At 37.1% G+C, this 19,064-nt stretch overlaps 1 protein-coding gene across 1 annotated transcript in view; it reads left to right on the top strand.

The window, feature by feature from the left end:
* Pcsk1 (proprotein convertase subtilisin/kexin type 1) overlaps nt 1-18,694 on the top strand; it is a 43,757-nt gene extending 25,063 nt beyond the window's left edge. The window contains exons 8-14 of the mRNA XM_032899124.1: nt 1,095-1,307; nt 3,807-3,907; nt 11,986-12,219; nt 12,811-12,968; nt 13,982-14,115; nt 16,209-16,370; nt 18,134-18,694. Of these exons, the coding sequence (XP_032755015.1) occupies nt 1,095-1,307; nt 3,807-3,907; nt 11,986-12,219; nt 12,811-12,968; nt 13,982-14,115; nt 16,209-16,370; nt 18,134-18,508 (1,377 nt within the window). The 3' untranslated portion in view covers nt 18,509-18,694. The remainder of the gene's footprint in view (nt 1-1,094; nt 1,308-3,806; nt 3,908-11,985; nt 12,220-12,810; nt 12,969-13,981; nt 14,116-16,208; nt 16,371-18,133) is intronic.
* Nucleotides 18,695-19,064: the final 370 nt, after the last annotated feature.

Raw genomic sequence — 19,064 nt, 5'->3', positions numbered from 1 at the left:
TTTAATATATTTGTTGAGGCTAGGAAGATAGCTCAGTCAAAATGTCCTGGTTGCTTATCATAAAAACTTGAAGTTGAGCCTCAGCATCTTAGTATGAAACCAGGAATGATGATGCTTACATTTCCAGTACTGAGGCAAGAAAAGATCCCTGAAGTTCTCTGGCTAGCCAGTCTTTGATGAGAGACTTGGACTCAAATAAACAAGATGGCGTTTTTTAGAGACTAAGTGGATAGAGCCTCAGGAGTGGCAGTCAAGGCTGACCTCAAGACTCCACACATATACATATACACTAACACACACACACGTACATGCACATACACACATGGAAACATGCACACATACACACACACACACACACACAACACTGCTTTTGAACATATTTCTCATTTTTCTTCAGAGTTTTTAAGTAGGTAATCTACCATCTAGCCTTCTTCCAATTGCTGTGAGAGTTCATTCTTAAATGTAGCAACACCCTGCCTTCTACACTACACGAGTACCTGGAATCCTTCCACCCCTCATATGTTGCTCTTTCCCTTGAGCTAACTACATTGTTGGACAGATTCTAAGACCTTGAACTATGCAAGATTGAGACAAAAGTACAGGCTTTTGAGAGACCCAATTGAAATATCACAAAAAGAGTGGCCTTGACGAGTTCCATTCAAACCAAGAGTCGTTTTTTGATGCAGCTGTGAGGCAGATATGAATAATGCCTGATTTTGTCATTCTGTCAGTCAGCCAGACAATTCAAGCAGAAACAGAGGTAGTTCAAAGATTCAATAATGAAGAGGAGAGTGAACAGAATTATAGTCCATGTGCTAAAGGCTGGATTATGAACCTCTGAATAAAGAAGAAAGGAAAAGCCCAACACAACCCCACTGCAGAGAGGGTCCTGAAAACAGGAAGCAGGCAGGGATACTCTGCTTCTGGTCTGTAATATACAATTTGACAACCCTTGAAACCTTGAAATTAAAGACAAATTCCAAAGGATTGTCTTTGAAAATACTGTGCATATATTTTCTGACAGCTTTTGGGGGGCTTGCTGGTAACCATAATTGATGATGATAGATTGTTATACATTCTGTCTTTTCTTTCAGGGGAGACAAGGAAAAGGCTCCATTTTTGTCTGGGCTTCAGGGAATGGGGGTCGTCAAGGAGATAACTGTGACTGTGATGGCTACACAGACAGCATTTACACCATCTCTATCAGCAGTGCCTCCCAGCAGGGTCTGTCACCCTGGTATGCAGAGAAGTGTTCCTCCACACTGGCCACCTCCTACAGCAGTGGTGATTACACAGACCAACGAATAGTAGGTTTCTTTGTTTCTGTGTCTCTGCTGAGGTAGAGAAGAGCAAGGCACACTTTCAGAATGATCCTCTTCCCTGACCTTTGAGGGAAATGATTTGTTTCAGCTTGATGTATCAGTTGGGGAGATTCCTGCTTACTCTCTTAAAAGACTGGCATATATTGGAATGTTTCTTTCAGGATATGGGCACTTCTGCCAAGATGATTTTCCCTGTCATTCTTTAACTCAGCTCTGAGAAGTCATGAAACCTGTCATTACATGCAGCAAACACTCCAAATGCCTTTTCTGCTTGTCTGATGCCACCCAAAAAACAGCATGAAAGGAGATTTCAGGGTCATAGGACTTCATCACCCTGTGCTTACTGATCCTCTAATAACAGGGATGTAGTGTGGCTTGATCATTAGCAAATGATAAAAGTATAGACTCTACACCAGCAGTATCTCCCAAGAACAGATAACCTACATGAAAAAAATAATAGTCTCAATTTTGCCTGGGGTGAACTCCTCAGCCTCTGGCGAAAGTAGCTTGAGAAATTATATGCTTCGATCTCCTCCAGCCCACGCCTGCCTGTGCCTTCACTTCCATGAGTCATGAACAATTATTGGATTTCCCTTCAAGGACATAATGAAAAACTGGAGGCTTTGAGAACAGAGTAAAAAGCCTTAAATTTTACTCTGGTCATAGAATCAACTATATTCTATTCATATCTTAATCTCAATAAAAGTGTAGGCTGTGACCCAGTTAATAATTAACAGGGTCTGGGGGGTTGCCAGTAACCCCAATAAATTATGATAGGATGTTATACATTTTGTTCTTTGTGGAACAGCAAGGGCCTCATTGTTGTCTGGTCTTCTGAAAATGGGAGTTCTGGAATATATGCATAATTCTCAATAACAATCCTAAAAACTAAGAAGCACCAATATATGGTCTGCACAGTATCAGTTTTTATAGCTCCTTCTTTAGGCAGCAGAGCTGTATAGTATTCACTGGAAGGTGCTGGCCTTCCTCTCATGCTATATGTTCAGTTACTTGAATACAAACAGACTGTGACATTCTAATCAAGGGTTCTTTGTAGTAGGCACACTTTGTAGCTTTAGCAGACTTCTCTACATGGGTGTCAGAGCCCCTGGCTGTTTCTATTCCTGTGGCATCCAGAGCTGACTTCAGAAAATGGCCTGTTAAGCATTTTAATATTGCCACAGCATAGACTCCCCATCATCTGGAACCCCTTGCACTAAAGTAGGGAAGAGATTTTCACCTTTGTACAGATTCATCCTTAGCAGTCTTGGGAAAGACAGCTGGTAGATTCTATTTGAGACAGTTGCAGTAACATGCTTTTTCTTACATAAACCTTTTCCTCAGCATAGTCATCTTTAGGGGTTTATTTGTGTCAACAGGTATAAAGGGCAGCTTGACTTGCACAGCACTCTGAAAAGCAGAGCCACCATAACTTGAGAAATCCAAGAATACTAAGTGGAAAACCAAAGGAACATTTTTTTACACCTCCCTCCCACACATTGAAATCTCCAGTTAAAACTGAAGCCCTGAAGTCTGGGTGGGTGTCTTCTTAGGGTCTGAAGCCCTGAAGTCTAGGTAGGGGTCTGCTTAGGAATGGAAGCCCTGAAATCTGGGTGGGGTCTGCTTAGGAATATTTGGTCCTCCTGCTTATTTAGCCAGTCAACTGATGGAAATTTTTGTGGTATTTCTGCATATCTGCAGATCTACCTATGATATATCTCCATAGCCTCATTATTATCCTAAAGCTAGCTTACATAATTCCTTGCATGCGCTAAGTATTCCAAATACTTTCACAAGGTAGGTTCTCAGTTATGTATAGAATTTATCAGGAAATATAAATTCCATTCTGTGAAGACCACATAATGTGACTGTGAGTCATATCTAATACACAGTAGTTTTAAAATTGTAACCCAGAACTAAGTGTGCATTAAATTTTTAAACCTGATGAGTCCCATCTAAGGACCGAAGACACAAACTTGTAGCTCTCCAATAAAGTCAACAGTCAATGTGAAATCTATTCTAAGTAAGTTTTGTTCAAATGTCTCTGATCAAAATGTCATTATGTTCCTCTATTACAGAGGCAGACAGATGTCAATCTAAAGGCCAAAGGGAATGCTATTTGAGTTAGAATTTCTAAATATGCTCAACCATGCACAATGGACCTGATGATTAATAGACTGGCATGATTCACAGTGACTTAGAAACAGTTCCTTTTTTTATAGACAAATTTCATTTGGAAATCTTAAAAGAGAAAATATTCATAGTGGGAGTACTTCATCCCCAGAAAAGGCAGCTTGATACCAGAATTATAGACAAGTTGCACATGGAGGAGAGCAAACTAAAATAACAGCAGATGGCAAATATCCGCTGTTGGTGCTTGAGAAAAGGAAGTAGAAAATCAAATCTTGTGCTTCCTGGTCATAGCAGATGCAGGCTTTGGTATCCATGTTCCTCATGTCTCTACCTTTCTCTCCTTCATTCTAGACTAGTGCGGACCTGCACAATGACTGCACAGAGACCCACACAGGCACCTCAGCTTCTGCACCTCTGGCTGCTGGCATCTTTGCTCTAGCCTTGGAAGCAAAGTAAGGCCCAAAAATCTGGTCAACTTGATTGAAACAGCTTTTCACATTGTTGTCTGACTATGTGATTTTTAAGAGAAAATTTGAACAACTTCAAAAATAACAACAAAAACAGCATAATCCAAATAAATCCTGCCGCTCTGAAATTATTATTATTGATGCTTCAATGTAGACTTAAGAAGCATATATCTCTTGCACATATTTTCTAATATTTTATAATGTGTTAGAAATATTGTCTCATATCTCAGTCAATGCTTCTTAGCTTTCTAAATACATGTTCTCTTCCAGTCCTCTTCCTGGGCACCAAGCCTGACACATCAGCCAGAGTGATGCTGAGAATAAATGTGCTTTCTTCAAAAAATAAAAACTTCATATTGGAGCTAACTAGATACTTATTATTGGATATAACTAGATAAGTCATGATAATCGAAAACAGAACTTTTATCTTTTCACACAATTTCAAATTATAAATTCAAATTTTGGAAAAGTCATCAAATCATGTTGCTTATAAGTATTGATAACTCTTATATGTTCCTCAGGATGAACACCCAGAATTGGGAGTTCTGAGCCAAAGAGAAGGTGTGTTTTAATGATTTTGACACATATTGACAAGTTGTTTTCTTGAAGGCCACATCATGTTATATTCTCACCAGGAGTAAATTGTGAAAACTCCAGTTTTGAAAATAAGTACTGACATTGTTTACCTTTATAGTGTTTGCTGTGTGAAGGAAATGGCATCTCATTAATACTTGGGATCATTACTGATGAGGCTCAGAATTTATGTCCTTTGGCAAGTTGCCCTCTGATACAGCCTCTTTATGGGCCTGGTCTAGTTTTATAATCTTGGATTCAAAGATGTATTGATTTTATCAGTTTGACATTTACCTTCAGTTTTACTCACAGGTAACTTTAATGTAATGAAGCTAATAAGAATACAGCAATGTTTGCCACTCTGTTTCTCTAGAGCTTCTTTCTCGAAAATTCTCCCAAAGTAATTTAGATTAAATTTTGTGAGTTTTTGTTTTGTTTGTTTGTTTGTTTTTCCTGTAGCTCCTTACTATGCTTAAATTCTAAATACCTCTGGCCTTTATTTTAGTATATGATGTTAAAAATGGATTTAGCAATATTTTTACTTTATAATAGTTGTTCAACATTCTAACACTCAACACAGAAGGGGAAAAAGCCCATGTATCCCACACCTGCTTCCATAGCTCACCATTCTTAATTTTGTCTTTTGATGTTTGGTGACAAGAGGCTAACCTAGCTGGAAGATAGCATAAAGCCCTCCCACATATATGGTAGACTAGACTCACTGGAACAGAACAGAACAGAACATGTTATCCTTTGTGCCCTATGGAAAAGTCCTGAGAGGCTTAACCTCTTTGTCCAGTGAAGCCCTAAGATTTCTAGGGTACCCTGAAGAGATGAGGGTGAGATTTTTGAAAATCAGTAATGAGATCCTGCATAACCCCTGTCCAGGCTCTCACCTAGTGTCTACCTATTGAGAAGAACTACAGAGATGTTTGAATAAGTTGGGCTTCTTTTTGCTTCTTCTCACTATCTGTAAGATGCATATAAACATAAGAAACCAGGCCAGGGCCATTTTGGTTTAGTGACCAAATACATCAGAGGTATCCACTAAGTGGAGTATTCATAATGCTAATGTTATCTAAGAATTTATATATGAATATATATGTATACATATATATTCATGTGTACCTGCTTGTATGTACACTACATGCCTGCAATGCTTCCAAGGGCCAAAAGAGAACATCAAATCATCTTGAACTGGAGTGACAGGCAATTACAAGCTGCCTGATCAGGGGTGTGGACAATCAAATGCACATATTCTCCCTGAGCATATTCTCCCATATAGCCATCTCTCCAATCCCAGAACAGACATTTTAAAGTCTGACCCTTTGTACCTCCATAGGAGGGATATTATCTAAGAATGTTGTAGCCTAATTAATCCTGTTTGTCTTAATGAACTTTATCTAAAGGAGAGGACTTATTGCTGTGAAATTTCTAAGTAGGTCAGTGAATGTTTTTGCTCCTAAATGAAGACTTGCTTAAGGGAGTACTTATGAAATTTTTTCTGGAGACAGCCTTATGGGTTCTAGAAGACCCTCATCCTATTTATGATTTTAAACTAAATTAATAGTTTGTTGTATGTAGCTTTATGCTACCCAACTTAGCTCCAGGAAGTTGCCTTGCTGCCAGGTCCTTTCCAGCACCCCTTGAATCCATGGATAAGAGAGACACACACACAGGTGTTCATTTTCAACTTACCTTTCTGGCACAATTGCTGGGCACTACTATCTTCTGCTTGAAAACGTGTTGTTATGATTGTTCTTAGCTCCAGTCCTCCCTTCTGCCCTAACTTTAGTCAATTAGTTGAATCTAATTCCTGCTAAACACCTCTGACTGTCTGTCTATAGGAGCAGACACAGCCCATCACTCCTCCAGAGACCTCACTTGGTTGCCTGGTTCCAATACAATGGACTTAATCTGTTTCCAATACAATGGACTGAACCCGTCTAAAGCTTTATATCCATCCTAGTAAATATATAACAATTATTGAGATGTTTGTTCTCAGTTGGGTGGCTTTCTGTACCTTATTCAAAATGCTCTGTACTAAGATTATATATCAGGACATCTGAATGCTAGAATTTCTAAATAGGAGCCTAAGCTTCACGCCTAATTGGCCCAGACTTAACTGAATCATTCACTCCTCTCTCACTATAGAACAACAGAGACTGAAGGACCTTTGACTAAACTTGTCAAGAATGACATTCAGTGTTTATCATGTTCTTACTTTGGACCAAACCGTGTGCTAGATATTCACATACAACATTAATTCTAATCCTTATGAGAGATTTATAATATTGAAGTAGTAGTTACACTGCATTTTATAAATGAAGAAAGTGAGGGGTGGAGGGGTCAAAAAGTGTGACCAATATCTCAGAAAAAAAAAAGATATAAATGCAGGTCTGTCTGCCCTGAAATGGTGCTACCTTATGCAGCCTCCCACAGTTCTGACAGGGAGAAGAGTTGCTACTGAATGGAAGCAATCAATCGTCCCACCAAACAAAGGAGGCCAGAGACCGAGACTGATATAAATATCATCTAGTTTTCCAGAAAAGACTGCACTGGCATATTCCTTACAGTGCTTCTAAGAGATGGGGGTAGGAAACTGGAATGAACAAAGAGAAGGAGAATGAGTAGTTTCTGGCTGCAACATCTACAAAGTAAAAGTTTCCTTCCTTAGCCAGTGTCTTAGTTAGATTTTTATGACTGTGAACTCTCATAAGGACAACATTTACTTGGGGATTGCTTACAGGTTCAGGGGCTCAGTCCATCAGCACCAAGGTGGAAGCAGGGTAGTATCTAGGCAGGCATGATGCAGGCAGAGCTGAGAGTTCTACATTTTCATTTGAAGGCTGCTAATGGAAAACTGACTTCCAGGCAGCTAGGGTGAAGGTCTTAATCCCATGCCCACAGTGACACACATATTATACAAAGTCATACCTCCTAATAGTGCAACTCTCTGGACCAAACATATGCAAACCATCATAGTCAGTAACTGTTGAATACAGTAAAGCTCCAGGGGAGGTGATTTCCATGTATATTCCCAGATCCCATTGCTAAGGACTCAGATTCTGAGGTATCTGCCCTAGAAGCTAGTTTTTAAGCTGGCATCCAAGGCATTTCAATGCTAGGAGCACTTTAATCAATTAACCTTAAAATCTGTTTTTTACAAATTTACCCAGCTGTCATTATGAGACTGTTCTATAGGGTACCACATAGGCAAATTCTGGAGAAAAAAATTTTCTGCGTAAACACCAGTGGCACCATAAGTGTGCATTAAGTATATCTAAGGAAGCTTACAGAAGATCACCTCTCTCTTCAGAGGCAAGATCAGAAGAATCAGGTAATTTTTAATAAGGAAAAAATTCTCAAGTGAACCATTGGATTCAATGACACCTGTGGAGATATTCAACAAACAGATGAACCTTAGGCTTTCTAATAAATAATAATAAAGTCCAGAAAAGCCATCAGTGTTGCACAAACTCTTCAGGGGAACAACCTCCCACAAAATTCTTAGAAAGGTTTTTTTTTTTTTTGAAAAGTTCAAGTTAGAAACTTTTCAACATTTAAATTCAAATAGATATAGTTAGAGAGTAAACCACTTATACTATAAGAATTTTCACTACACAATTTTGTATCAAGACTTTTTTATCCTCACATTTTCTAATTAAAGAATGCTTAATTTCAATATTTAGTTCTATAGCTCTAATTTTCGAACACATATTTCTGGTTAGTACCACAATGAAGTCTTGATATTTTAAATTAGTGCAGATGTTGCTGTGCACTAATTAATAAAGGAAGGATGTCCAGAATTAGTTTTATTGTTAGCAGCTCCTTTTCATTTATACAATGTAAGCACACAACTGAGGAATTATTGTTAAGAAATAAGACTTAATTTTCTTATTTGCTTAACAATGAAATTCCTTAAATATTTCCTAAACATTTTGTATAAATCTGAAAATACAGAAAGCACTAAAATTATATGTAAAATAAATGCTCTGTCATATGACTGTAAACAATGTATACGTTGAATGTGATCACCAAAACATCATTCCTTATGCCCCTTATTCTCCATTTTTATCTTCCTTGCACATACCTGCAAACACTGATCACCCAAACAGGAAATTTGCTCATTGCCCATTGGACACCTTGATAGGTGGCTTTTACTTTAAGATATTTTATTTTGAAGACCAGAATGAAGCAGACATTTTAATAATAAGCTTTAAGGACAGAAGTTTGTACTTGAGAATACAGTCATTTCTGCTCAACTGACTATTGATTCCTGAATATGTAATGGTCACAAAAACAAGCAGAAGACAATGAGTGCCAAGAGGTTAAACTGACAAAAGATCTGAATAATAAGGCATTCTGAAAATTATCATATACAACTTTCTTATTTGACAGATGAGACAACGCAGGCCTTAAGTAAAGAAAGTAGTCAGACTGAGTACAAAACACTTATTGGAACATAATACTATATAATGCACTTTCTATTCCTCCCTCTTTGTTGCCATGATTCAAAATGTCTTGTAATTGACTTAAATGTTCATATGCTTATTTTGTTATTTTTTTGTGAAATAGAAATCCGGATAGATAAGCTTTTAAAAAATAAACAACTTGACCTACTTTTATTGAGAGAGTTGGGTATTTCTCAGAAATCAGTATGTGAGTGACTATGATGTATCTACTCTGGGACACACTGGAAGTCACTAGACGAGACGCCTTTCCAGCCTCCACCTGTCGCTCTGGTGTTTAACAGTAAATCTGGCAAGAACTCGAGTCAGCAAAGTGAGAATAAGTGGAACTGTCAGGTGTTGATGGAGTAGACCATTGCAGCAAGTCAAAATGAAACATTAAGGTTTAATGATTTTTTCCTGTTTTTTTAATTCCAGCAGTCAGGTGGGCCAGCATAGAAATGGGCTTGTATCATTTCTGGGGGTGCCCAAACAATAGGTTCCAGCAGTTTTATGAACCTTGCAGTTACATGTGTACTGGGAGCTTGATAAAAAATAAAATTATGAAAGTGCCTTTAGGCTTTCTACCTGCTTCTTCCATAGGAAATACTGACATGAGTGCTTGAAAAACATTTTCTGAACAAGGTCTCCAACAGAGAAACTTGGGAGTTAAAGCCCTTGCCTTCCGGGGCTATGAATTAACATATGGAAAGTGTGGGAGGGGGAAGGGGGCTGAAGACTTGACTTCAGCTCCCTTCAAAGGCAATAGCACAATGGCACTTTATTGGAGCTGGTTCAAACACAGTTAACATTCCTTAGAAATCTTATCAATGGAGACCTTTGAGGTCATATGTATAATCACCCACAGGTCTTTAACAAGTGCAGAGGGAATTGATTAACTGATATATTTTTAGCTCTGGGGAGAAGGCATTAAATTGACCTAGATTTCCATGATTCTGCAGCCTCATGGTAAGGTAGAAAATTTGAAAAATATGCATTGTTTATTAAATAATGCTTGGTTTGACTAGAGAGAAATAATGCATATCACAAAAAGCAATAAAAAGCTTAAGATCTTTCTTATTAAATTAATGATTTCTTTATACAAATTAGTAGATCACAAATGTACTTAATCTGTTATTAATCTAATGACTAAAACAGTAAGCTTCAAAAGTATATGCACTGGAACCTTCAATCACTCATCAGCATTATTTACATATACCCTTCCTGTATATATACATATAACCTCTTCAGTCTTTATAATGTCACTTTTACATGTTTTTAAGGCAAATGTTTTACTATTACATACGGAATTGGTGGACTCTTTCTCTCACTCTCAATATTCCTTAGTTGCCTGCAGTTCTTCATATAGGACTGATGCCTTACAAATTTTCTTTAGTCCACTTTGACATGTCTATTGTCCTTGTCCAGCTCATGTTTAGGTAGTCATGTTGGTGAGACATAAAGTATAGCTTAGGCAATATTTATAATACTTATATTATATTCATTTAGAAGGCATTTGTGTGTTTGTGTTCATATATGAGTCACAGAAGATACACATGTAGATATTTGAGGACACTTTGCAAGAGTCAGTTCTCTCCTTCTACCAAGAAAATGCTATGGATAGCAGTCAGATCATCAGACTTGATGTAAGGTGCCCTTTACTTGCTAGCCACTTATATATACTCTTGTATAATCTTGTGCTTGTATGTTTGCTAAGCATTAGGGAGTGAGGTTAGTTTTCATTCCTTGTAGCTAAATTCTAGTTTAAGAAGCAAACAGTAACACACACACACACACACACACACACACACACACACACACACACACACGCACACGTCTGTTATTTAATAAGGTGGAGAAAAGAGAATGATCAGAGCAGTATGTGAGCTCAGAAGTTGGAGAAAACTGGTTCAGACAATTTTCTGAATCAAAAGTCCAGAACAATTTCCACTGCCCAAACGGTACAGGTCAAGCTCATTTTGTGACATTGAGCATCTTCAGACTTATGGCTCGGTTCTCTTCATTGTCTCTTTCTGGCCCTAGCATACACATTGTAAACTAGCTCCAGATGTTCCTCCCCCATGCATCTGCTGCTCTGGTTGCTATATACTCCCTTTTAGAAGTTTTATTAATTCTTTAAATTCACCTCATGCATATCTTCCCAGTAAAGACATTCCCCAGACTTTCATAGTATATTAAGTTAAAAATGCAACATTCAGTACATATAGTTATATAAAAGATTTTTAACTGTACCATAAGTTCCTTAAGAACCAGAGCCACCTTCTTGAATATTCTAGTAATACTTAGCATACTGTCTTTCAAGAGAAAACCAATGAAGCCAAAAATTTGAGATCTGTGGTTTATTGTCCTTCCTTAATATTTGCCAATAATCAGGTCCAGGGCCAGGTTCTGTGGATGCCCAGGTGTAGTAATTTACACATTACTTAAAATACATAATGCAATGTAAATTTTGTTACATTGCACTGCTTAAGGAATGGTAACAAGAAAAAGTATATACTCACTGGCATAGATGCAAATTTTTCTTTTCATATATTCTTTATCTATATTTGGTTAAATCTTAAGTATATGCAACCTGTGAATATGGAGCTCTGACTACCTTTTTTTTTTAAAAAGGCAAGATGTGGTGAGTAGGTTACAAATCCTTGTCTTTCACATCTGATATTTCCTATAATAAAAACAAAGCTTCAGTGAAGTTTCATAAATGGTGCTAAAGCATTCTATGAACAGAACTAGAGACACAAACAAAATGTTATGTTTTTAAAAACTGACTTTAGATAAATATAAAAATTAGAGTCAGGGATGGAATTTCACACTTCAACAGTGCTGAGGCCGGATTTACTGATAATATGCTATAGGTGAGAAACTTTAATATTGTATTGTTAGTTCTAAATAAAAGAACATAACATTAAGCAATAAAATACATATTTACAAGCCGCACTTAATAACCCCTGAAAGGGAATGCTTACTTTTAACACTTAATTTGTTCCTAAAAGATACTTTGGGTCATTTTCCCTCTAGCCCAAATCTCACCTGGCGAGATATGCAGCATCTGGTTGTCTGGACCTCTGAGTATGACCCATTGGCCAATAACCCAGGTTGGAAAAAGAATGGAGCGGGCTTGATGGTGAACAGCCGATTTGGATTTGGCTTGCTAAATGCCAAAGCTCTGGTGGATTTGGCTGATCCAAGAACTTGGAGAAACGTGCCTGAGAAGAAAGAATGTATCATAAAAGACAACAACTTTGAGCCTAGGTAAGTATTGTAAGCCAAATTTTGCTCATATACTTGCTCTTCTTATATAGATGGAGACAGAGGTTAACAGTATTCTCTGTGGCTGTCTCTCTATGTGTGGTCAGGATAAATTTTCTTCTAAGTTGAGCATTTAATGGATTCAGGCTCATCATAGTTAGTCATGAAAGCAGAATCTGCTATGACTATTATAGTTTTATCAAAGCAACCATAATGGTGTTAAAAATCTACTCCCACACAACCCCAGAGCCTGGATAGCCCAGGAACATGCCTCAGGAAGTCCTTATACACAAAATTATTTTTTTCATGAGCACCTTATTGATATCCTTTTCATGGACCACTTTTATTAGATTGCAGACAAAGCTGTAGGAATTTGATTCTATAGAAAATAGCATCATACTTATATATTTGTGTTTCTTATCAATTTCTTATACATTAAATTCATCTATAGATAATTATGAATTGAACTCTAGTGATAGCAAGCCTTTCTGATTATCTGGCCAAGACATCCATGTGCAACTATGACAAACAAACAAAAGGATGGCAGGAGAAATATCTTTCTTAAAAAAAATTCTGCTTCTCTAATGTATGTAGAGCCCTGAAAGCTAATGGAGAAGTGATTGTTGAAATCCCAACAAGAGCTTGTGAAGGACAAGAAAATGCTATCAATTCCCTGGAACATGTGCAATTTGAAGCAACAATCGAATATTCTCGTAGAGGAGACCTTCATGTCACACTTACTTCTGCTGCTGGTAAACTTGAACAACCACTCAATGATCATAGAACCAAGTTTCCTCAGAGGCATTTACATGTATTTAAAACATGATCTTTTTGTTGATGATATATTTTTTCTTTCTGTTCATTTCCACTGGTTTCTAGATAGATGAGGGGTCTTTGCTTAATGATTATGATTATGATACTGATTAATAAACTTTTCTAAAATCACCTATTTTCAATCTTTGTTCATTTCCCAAAATAAAAGATTCTCTTAGGTGACAGTAAAATCTTTTGAATAATTCTCAAAACTTATTGATATGTCTGGAACACTGAAAGAAATCTATGGAAAAGTTAGGAATTGTGATCCACAAAGTTGAGAATAGTTGTTATTAATATGGTTCACAGCCATATGAGTAAAGATATATGATAGTATAGATTTTGCTGAGAGAGTTCTAGTTAAGATGAGTTAAGGAATATTGAGCCATAAACTACAACCCACCTGAAGTTGTCCTACTATATGTAAGTATGATAATGGGGCAGTAAGATAAGCAACAGATAAAGCATCTGCTGCTAAACCTAATTGCCAGAGTTCCTTCCCCAGGACCAAGTGATAGGAGATAATTGACTCCCATAAGTTATCCTCTTAACTCCACTATGTGCCATGAAACACACGTGTGCATGCACATGAGTACATGAGCATATACAAATGAATAAATGAAAATATAGTTAACACCTTCCTACAAAATATTTTAGTGATTCAGTGGAGTAATTTCAATTTCTATTGATAGTAGGCAAGGAAAGATGTGCTGTCTAACTTTATGTTCTCTATCTAGCATGTGAAATCTTGAAGTTTTAGATTAGACTCTATTGATTACAGGGTTATACTTTGTAGATGCCCTGGAGTTTTTATAAAATACTACTGAGATTTTCACCCCCTCCCAGACCTAATCTCCCCTTTCATTACAAGTTATCAGATGCTAGAGTGAATCCGATGACGAGACTGTCATGTTAAGATATTCACTAACTTATATTTGTTGTATGAAAATAGGAACCAGCACTGTACTGTTGGCTGAAAGGGAAAGGGATACATCCCCCAATGGCTTTAAGAATTGGGACTTCATGTCTGTTCATACATGGGGAGAGAATCCTGTAGGCACCTGGACATTGAAAGTTACAGACATGGTAAGCATAAATAAAAAAAAAACAAAGATCATTTTCAAACACTTGTAAGTACTTTAAAATGTGGATGGTATCACAAGTTAGGGCCTAATGAACTTGACCTGTTCAGTTTTTAGCAGAAGAAAGATAAAAGTGTAGTGTTGCCCAGACACTTCGTTATATAGGCAGCAATTTTTAAAAGACTACTAAACTCAGCCATGTTATATGAGATGAGAAAAGATACACTAATAAAGTGTCCAAGTCTAAATGCAGCCAGCCATATGACCTTTCATCCCTGGAAATATCCATATTCACAGACAGGCAGGTGTGAGGCCAGATTTGCTATGATACTTGGCTGGAGTCACAAGAAAACATTCTTATTACTACTCTACTCTTCTCATTGACTAGTACAATAGCTTTCTGCTTCAGTCTAAACAAGACATCTTCTTTAATATCTTTTTTTCTACTTTCAGTCACACACACACAGAGGGGAGGGGGGAGAGAGAGGGAGAGAGAGAGAGAGAGAGAGAGAGAGAGAGAGAGAGAAACAAAAACAAAAAAAAAACCACACTACTTTTTAAAAATTTTTGATTTCTAGAGTTCAAAAACCTTAAAATTGTAAAGCATTCTGGTCTTTGGAAAACAGGGACATTCACGTGGTAAAGCTAGTATAAACACTCTAACACTGGCAAGGTTTGAAATCTGAAATACTTCTTATTCCCAGCATTTCAGACACTGGATCTGTTCTAACACTCTCTGGAATGCTTTAAAGGACAATGCTACAAGGGTGAAGTGGCAGGACTATGTCTGACATGAAGTCAAGTAGCTCAACTCTTGAGTTGAGTGCACCAATCCCCTGCTTCTTTGAGGTTAGGATATAAATGGTAGTGCTCTGTCTTTGAGTTCTGTAAGAAAACTGTAAGAACCATCAGTGCAGATCTCATTGCCTAGATAATTTTTGTTGTTGTTTTATTCTAGACATAACCATGTCTGTGAGAACTTGACTGTCCTAGACCTCACTTTGTAGACTAGGCTGGCCTTAAACTCAAGGGTTCTGTCTACCTCTGCCTCCAGAGTGCTAGGATTAAAAATATGCATCACTGCTCAGTTGCCTTGATAATTTTTTTTAAAAATATAAATCAGTTTAAATTCTAAAGATACCAATTAATTCAAATTACATATTTTCTACATTTTCTCAGATGATAACTTTCTACAGATGATTGAAATAGGGCTGGTAAGATGACTTAATGGGTAAGGACACTTGCCTTCAAGCTGAGCCTAACTTGAGTTTGATCCTGGACCCCATATAGACAAGTTGTGTCTGACTTCCACACATATGTATTTCACAATGTACATGCTCAGACATACACTTGAAATTAATTCTTGATTATAGCTTAGAAAATGAAGACTGAAGCAAGTCCTGTTATAAAAAGAAAGTAATATTATTACTTATTGGCACTATTCTTGAACCTTCCACAATTCTTAAAAAACATAGATATTGCATGTGGGTGAATGTTCTGCCTGTATGTATGTATGTATGAATACCACATTTATGCTGGTAAACAAAGAGAGGACATTGGATCCCCTAGAACTGAAGTTACAGAGGGTTTTGACTGCTGGGAATTGAACCGGGATCCTCTAGAGGAGCAGCCATTACTTTTAACCACTGAGCCACCTCTCCAGCCCCTCCTTAATTCTTTAGCTCAATTTCAACTGCAAGAATCTAAATAACTCTACTTTCTAAGACAGAGCCACTTCATATCAAATCTACACATTTGACTACACCCCATTAGAACTTTGACTTATAGATGTTTAAGAGCTTTTCAAGAATAGATTCCATGTGACACAATAGACTTACATAGAGAACTCTGCTTTTTAAACCTAGAATCTTGGTTGTGAGGCAATAAATCATTTTTTTAAACTGTTTGACTTCTATAGTATTGGTTTTTAACCAAGGAGTGGATCTATCCAGTTGTTTCTTTTAAAATAAATCTTTGAAAATGAAATATACAATGCCTTAAAATTAAATTTTAACTATGATATTCTTTTGGCAATTTTAATGAGTTTGTTTTATGTTTGAAACACGAACTAAAATAAATACTGTTTGTTTTAACCAGTCTGGAAGAATGCAAAATGAAGGAAGGATTGTGAACTGGAAATTGATTTTGCATGGCACATCTTCTCAGCCAGAACACATGAAGCAGCCTCGTGTATACACGTCCTACAATACTGTCCAGAATGACAGGAGAGGAGTGGAAAAGATGGTGAATGCTGTGGAGGTTTGTGTAGCATGTTCTTTTTTAGACACTAGTGGGCAATAAGTGAGAAGAGATGCATCTAATTTTTAGGAAGGGAAGAACTCACATATGCATAGAGTGAAAGGCCTTAGAAGAGAAAAACTGTTGGTTTCCAACTGAATTAGCCATTCTTTTTTTTTTGTACTTAAATCTTGAGATTATTAATTAAAATTGATGAATTCTATAACTTGAATTATATCTGTGTATGACAGCTTATTGCAAATCAAAGTGTCTTTTAGATTGTCAATATACATTTTATAATATATATTGTATTATTATAATGCAGTGTACATTAACAATGTTCAATCTTACCCATTTTAATTTGTAATCTTCGTTGCTAGAAGAGACATATAAAGTAGAAGAACCAACTTTTAGGCAGTCACATCATGTGAGCTATTACCTAATTACTAATTTCTGCTTAGAATTGGTGCTTAAGTGACATGCCTTGTCATATTTCTCTTGGAAAATTTCAGAGGGTAGCCAACAAAAACCAATTGTGATCCTGGGTTCAAGAATTACTTGTTTTGTCCCTCTCAGAAGCCATAAAAATAACGGTATCTGTCTCCCCACACAGAAGCATCTAACACAGGGCCTCTATTGTAGGAGGGATTTTAGGATCTCTGAAATGATCTGTCCTAAATGGGAGCTCTCTGAACTAGATGTTTGAGGAGGTTTCAAGACATGGCATTTACATGAGGAATGTATAAACTAGATTTGAGAAAGCTTCAGCTAGGGTTTTGGTCCTATTTGTCTTATACTAGGCAGAATCCAGGCACAGTTTCTCTACAGTGCCTGGGGAAAATCCACATTATGAATGTTTCCCCAAGATTCCTTTCTAAGTATTAACAAGACTTTTCATTGTTAAAGAATTGAAATATGATCATCTCTTTATATGGTAGGCTCTAAATCCTTGCAGTCCACTAAGTCAAGTATGGATCAAAAGTGTTTGAAACAACTGCCTCTGTACTGAACATGTAAAGACTTACTTCCCTGTATCTAGAATGTATTTTCTATAATTAATATATAAATATATTATTTCCCTTAAATATGCAGTATTTATATTATGTTAAATATTAACAGATGTCTTAGAGATGATCGTGTATATTGGAGGATATGTATGGATCGTTTAGCAATATCTTCCATTCTATACAAAGGGCTTGGGCATCCATAGATTTTGGTACCATGGAAAATCCTGGAGAACAACTGTATTTCCATAATGGTCAACAAATAGCAACTTCTCAGATTTCTCAGTTCCTGACCCATGACTTCTCTCCCCTAGGAGTTTTTCAGAATTCAATAGACTCTAACAAGAGCAAGAGCAAGAATTCTCTAGTCAGCTGTTTTTGTACACAATAGCCAACTTGTGCTTTACAAGTGAGTGGTTAAATATTTAGTGTCATTTCTCCAAATGGATTCCATTATGTTACTCTTAAAAGTGAAGGAAAACAGCACACTGAGTATATACTTGCATAATCTCGATCTTCAAAACTACCAGAAATAAAAGTGTTCTGAGTTCTATTTCTATAGCTGGAATTCTGGGAGATGAAAAAGGATACCAAAGCTGAATCTGGAAGTGGAAAAATAAATGTTGAAATATGAACCCATATAACTCCAAGACTTGCTTTTTCTCCAGTCTTTAAATTGCTTCTCAGGGGATCTGTTAGGATTGTGTTAAGGCTGCAGCTAGGGTTTCCAGCTGTAAATAATGAGCTTTTGCCTTTGTTGGTGGCATTTTTGTATTTCAGGAGAAGCCCACACAAAACAGCCTGAATGGCAATCTCCTGGTACCCAAAAACTCCAGCAGCAGCAGTGTGGAAGACAGAAGAGATGAGCAGGTACAAGGAGCTCCTTCAAAGGCATTGCTAAGGCTCCTACAAAGTGCTTTCAGCAAGAACACACCTTCAAAGCAATCATCAAAGATTCCAAGTGCTAAGCTCAGTGTCCCTTATGAGGGTCTCTATGAAGCCCTGGAAAAGCTCAACAAGCCCTCCCAGCTTGAAGACTCTGAAGACAGTCTGCATAGCGACTATGTTGATGTTTTCTATAACACAAAACCTTATAAGCATAGAGATGACAGGCTGCTGCAAGCACTCATGGACATTCTGAATGAGAAGAATTAAAATAAGTGTATATGGCCTGAGCTAGAAATCCTTATGTACCCTCCTTTTCCTTAGATGTTCCTGGGTCTGGAGTTGTTGTATCCCTGGTTCCTGTGATTATAATGTCCTTCATTGTAATTTTACTTTTTCTTCTCAAACTGTACTTTTGGAGTGAGTTCCAAAATGAAAGCCAACTTCATAATTGGTCTCAGTGTTTAAGAATATGTCTTCCCTGTCTATACAAGTGAAGCAACTTCTTTCTAAAGTCACTGTTGGGACACAACCCTTTGCTGCAGTAGAACAGCTCCTAAAGCCTCCCCATTTCATATCTCACAAGAATAGGAAAAGAGTGGGAGATTTAGAAAAGTAATCAACAATGGTAGTTTGAGGGCTACAGCTTATCTTGTTTCCTATTTTTGCAATGGGGTTCTTTGAATTTTGATAACAAGGAAGCATTTATAAAGTATCTAGTGAGAAAGTTCACAACTAGGTTCAGACCATAAGTAACATGTATTACTAATGCTGAGACTGATAAACTGATCATTTTGGAGGAGCTGGAATAAAATGCTTTATTTAA

The sequence above is a fragment of the Rattus rattus genome, chromosome 3 (assembly GCF_011064425.1).
Source record: "Rattus rattus isolate New Zealand chromosome 3, Rrattus_CSIRO_v1, whole genome shotgun sequence".
Classification (NCBI taxonomy): domain Eukaryota; kingdom Metazoa; phylum Chordata; class Mammalia; order Rodentia; family Muridae; genus Rattus; species Rattus rattus.
The sequence above is the reverse complement of the archived record's forward strand: the minus strand, read 5'-3'. Positions and strand labels throughout refer to the sequence as shown.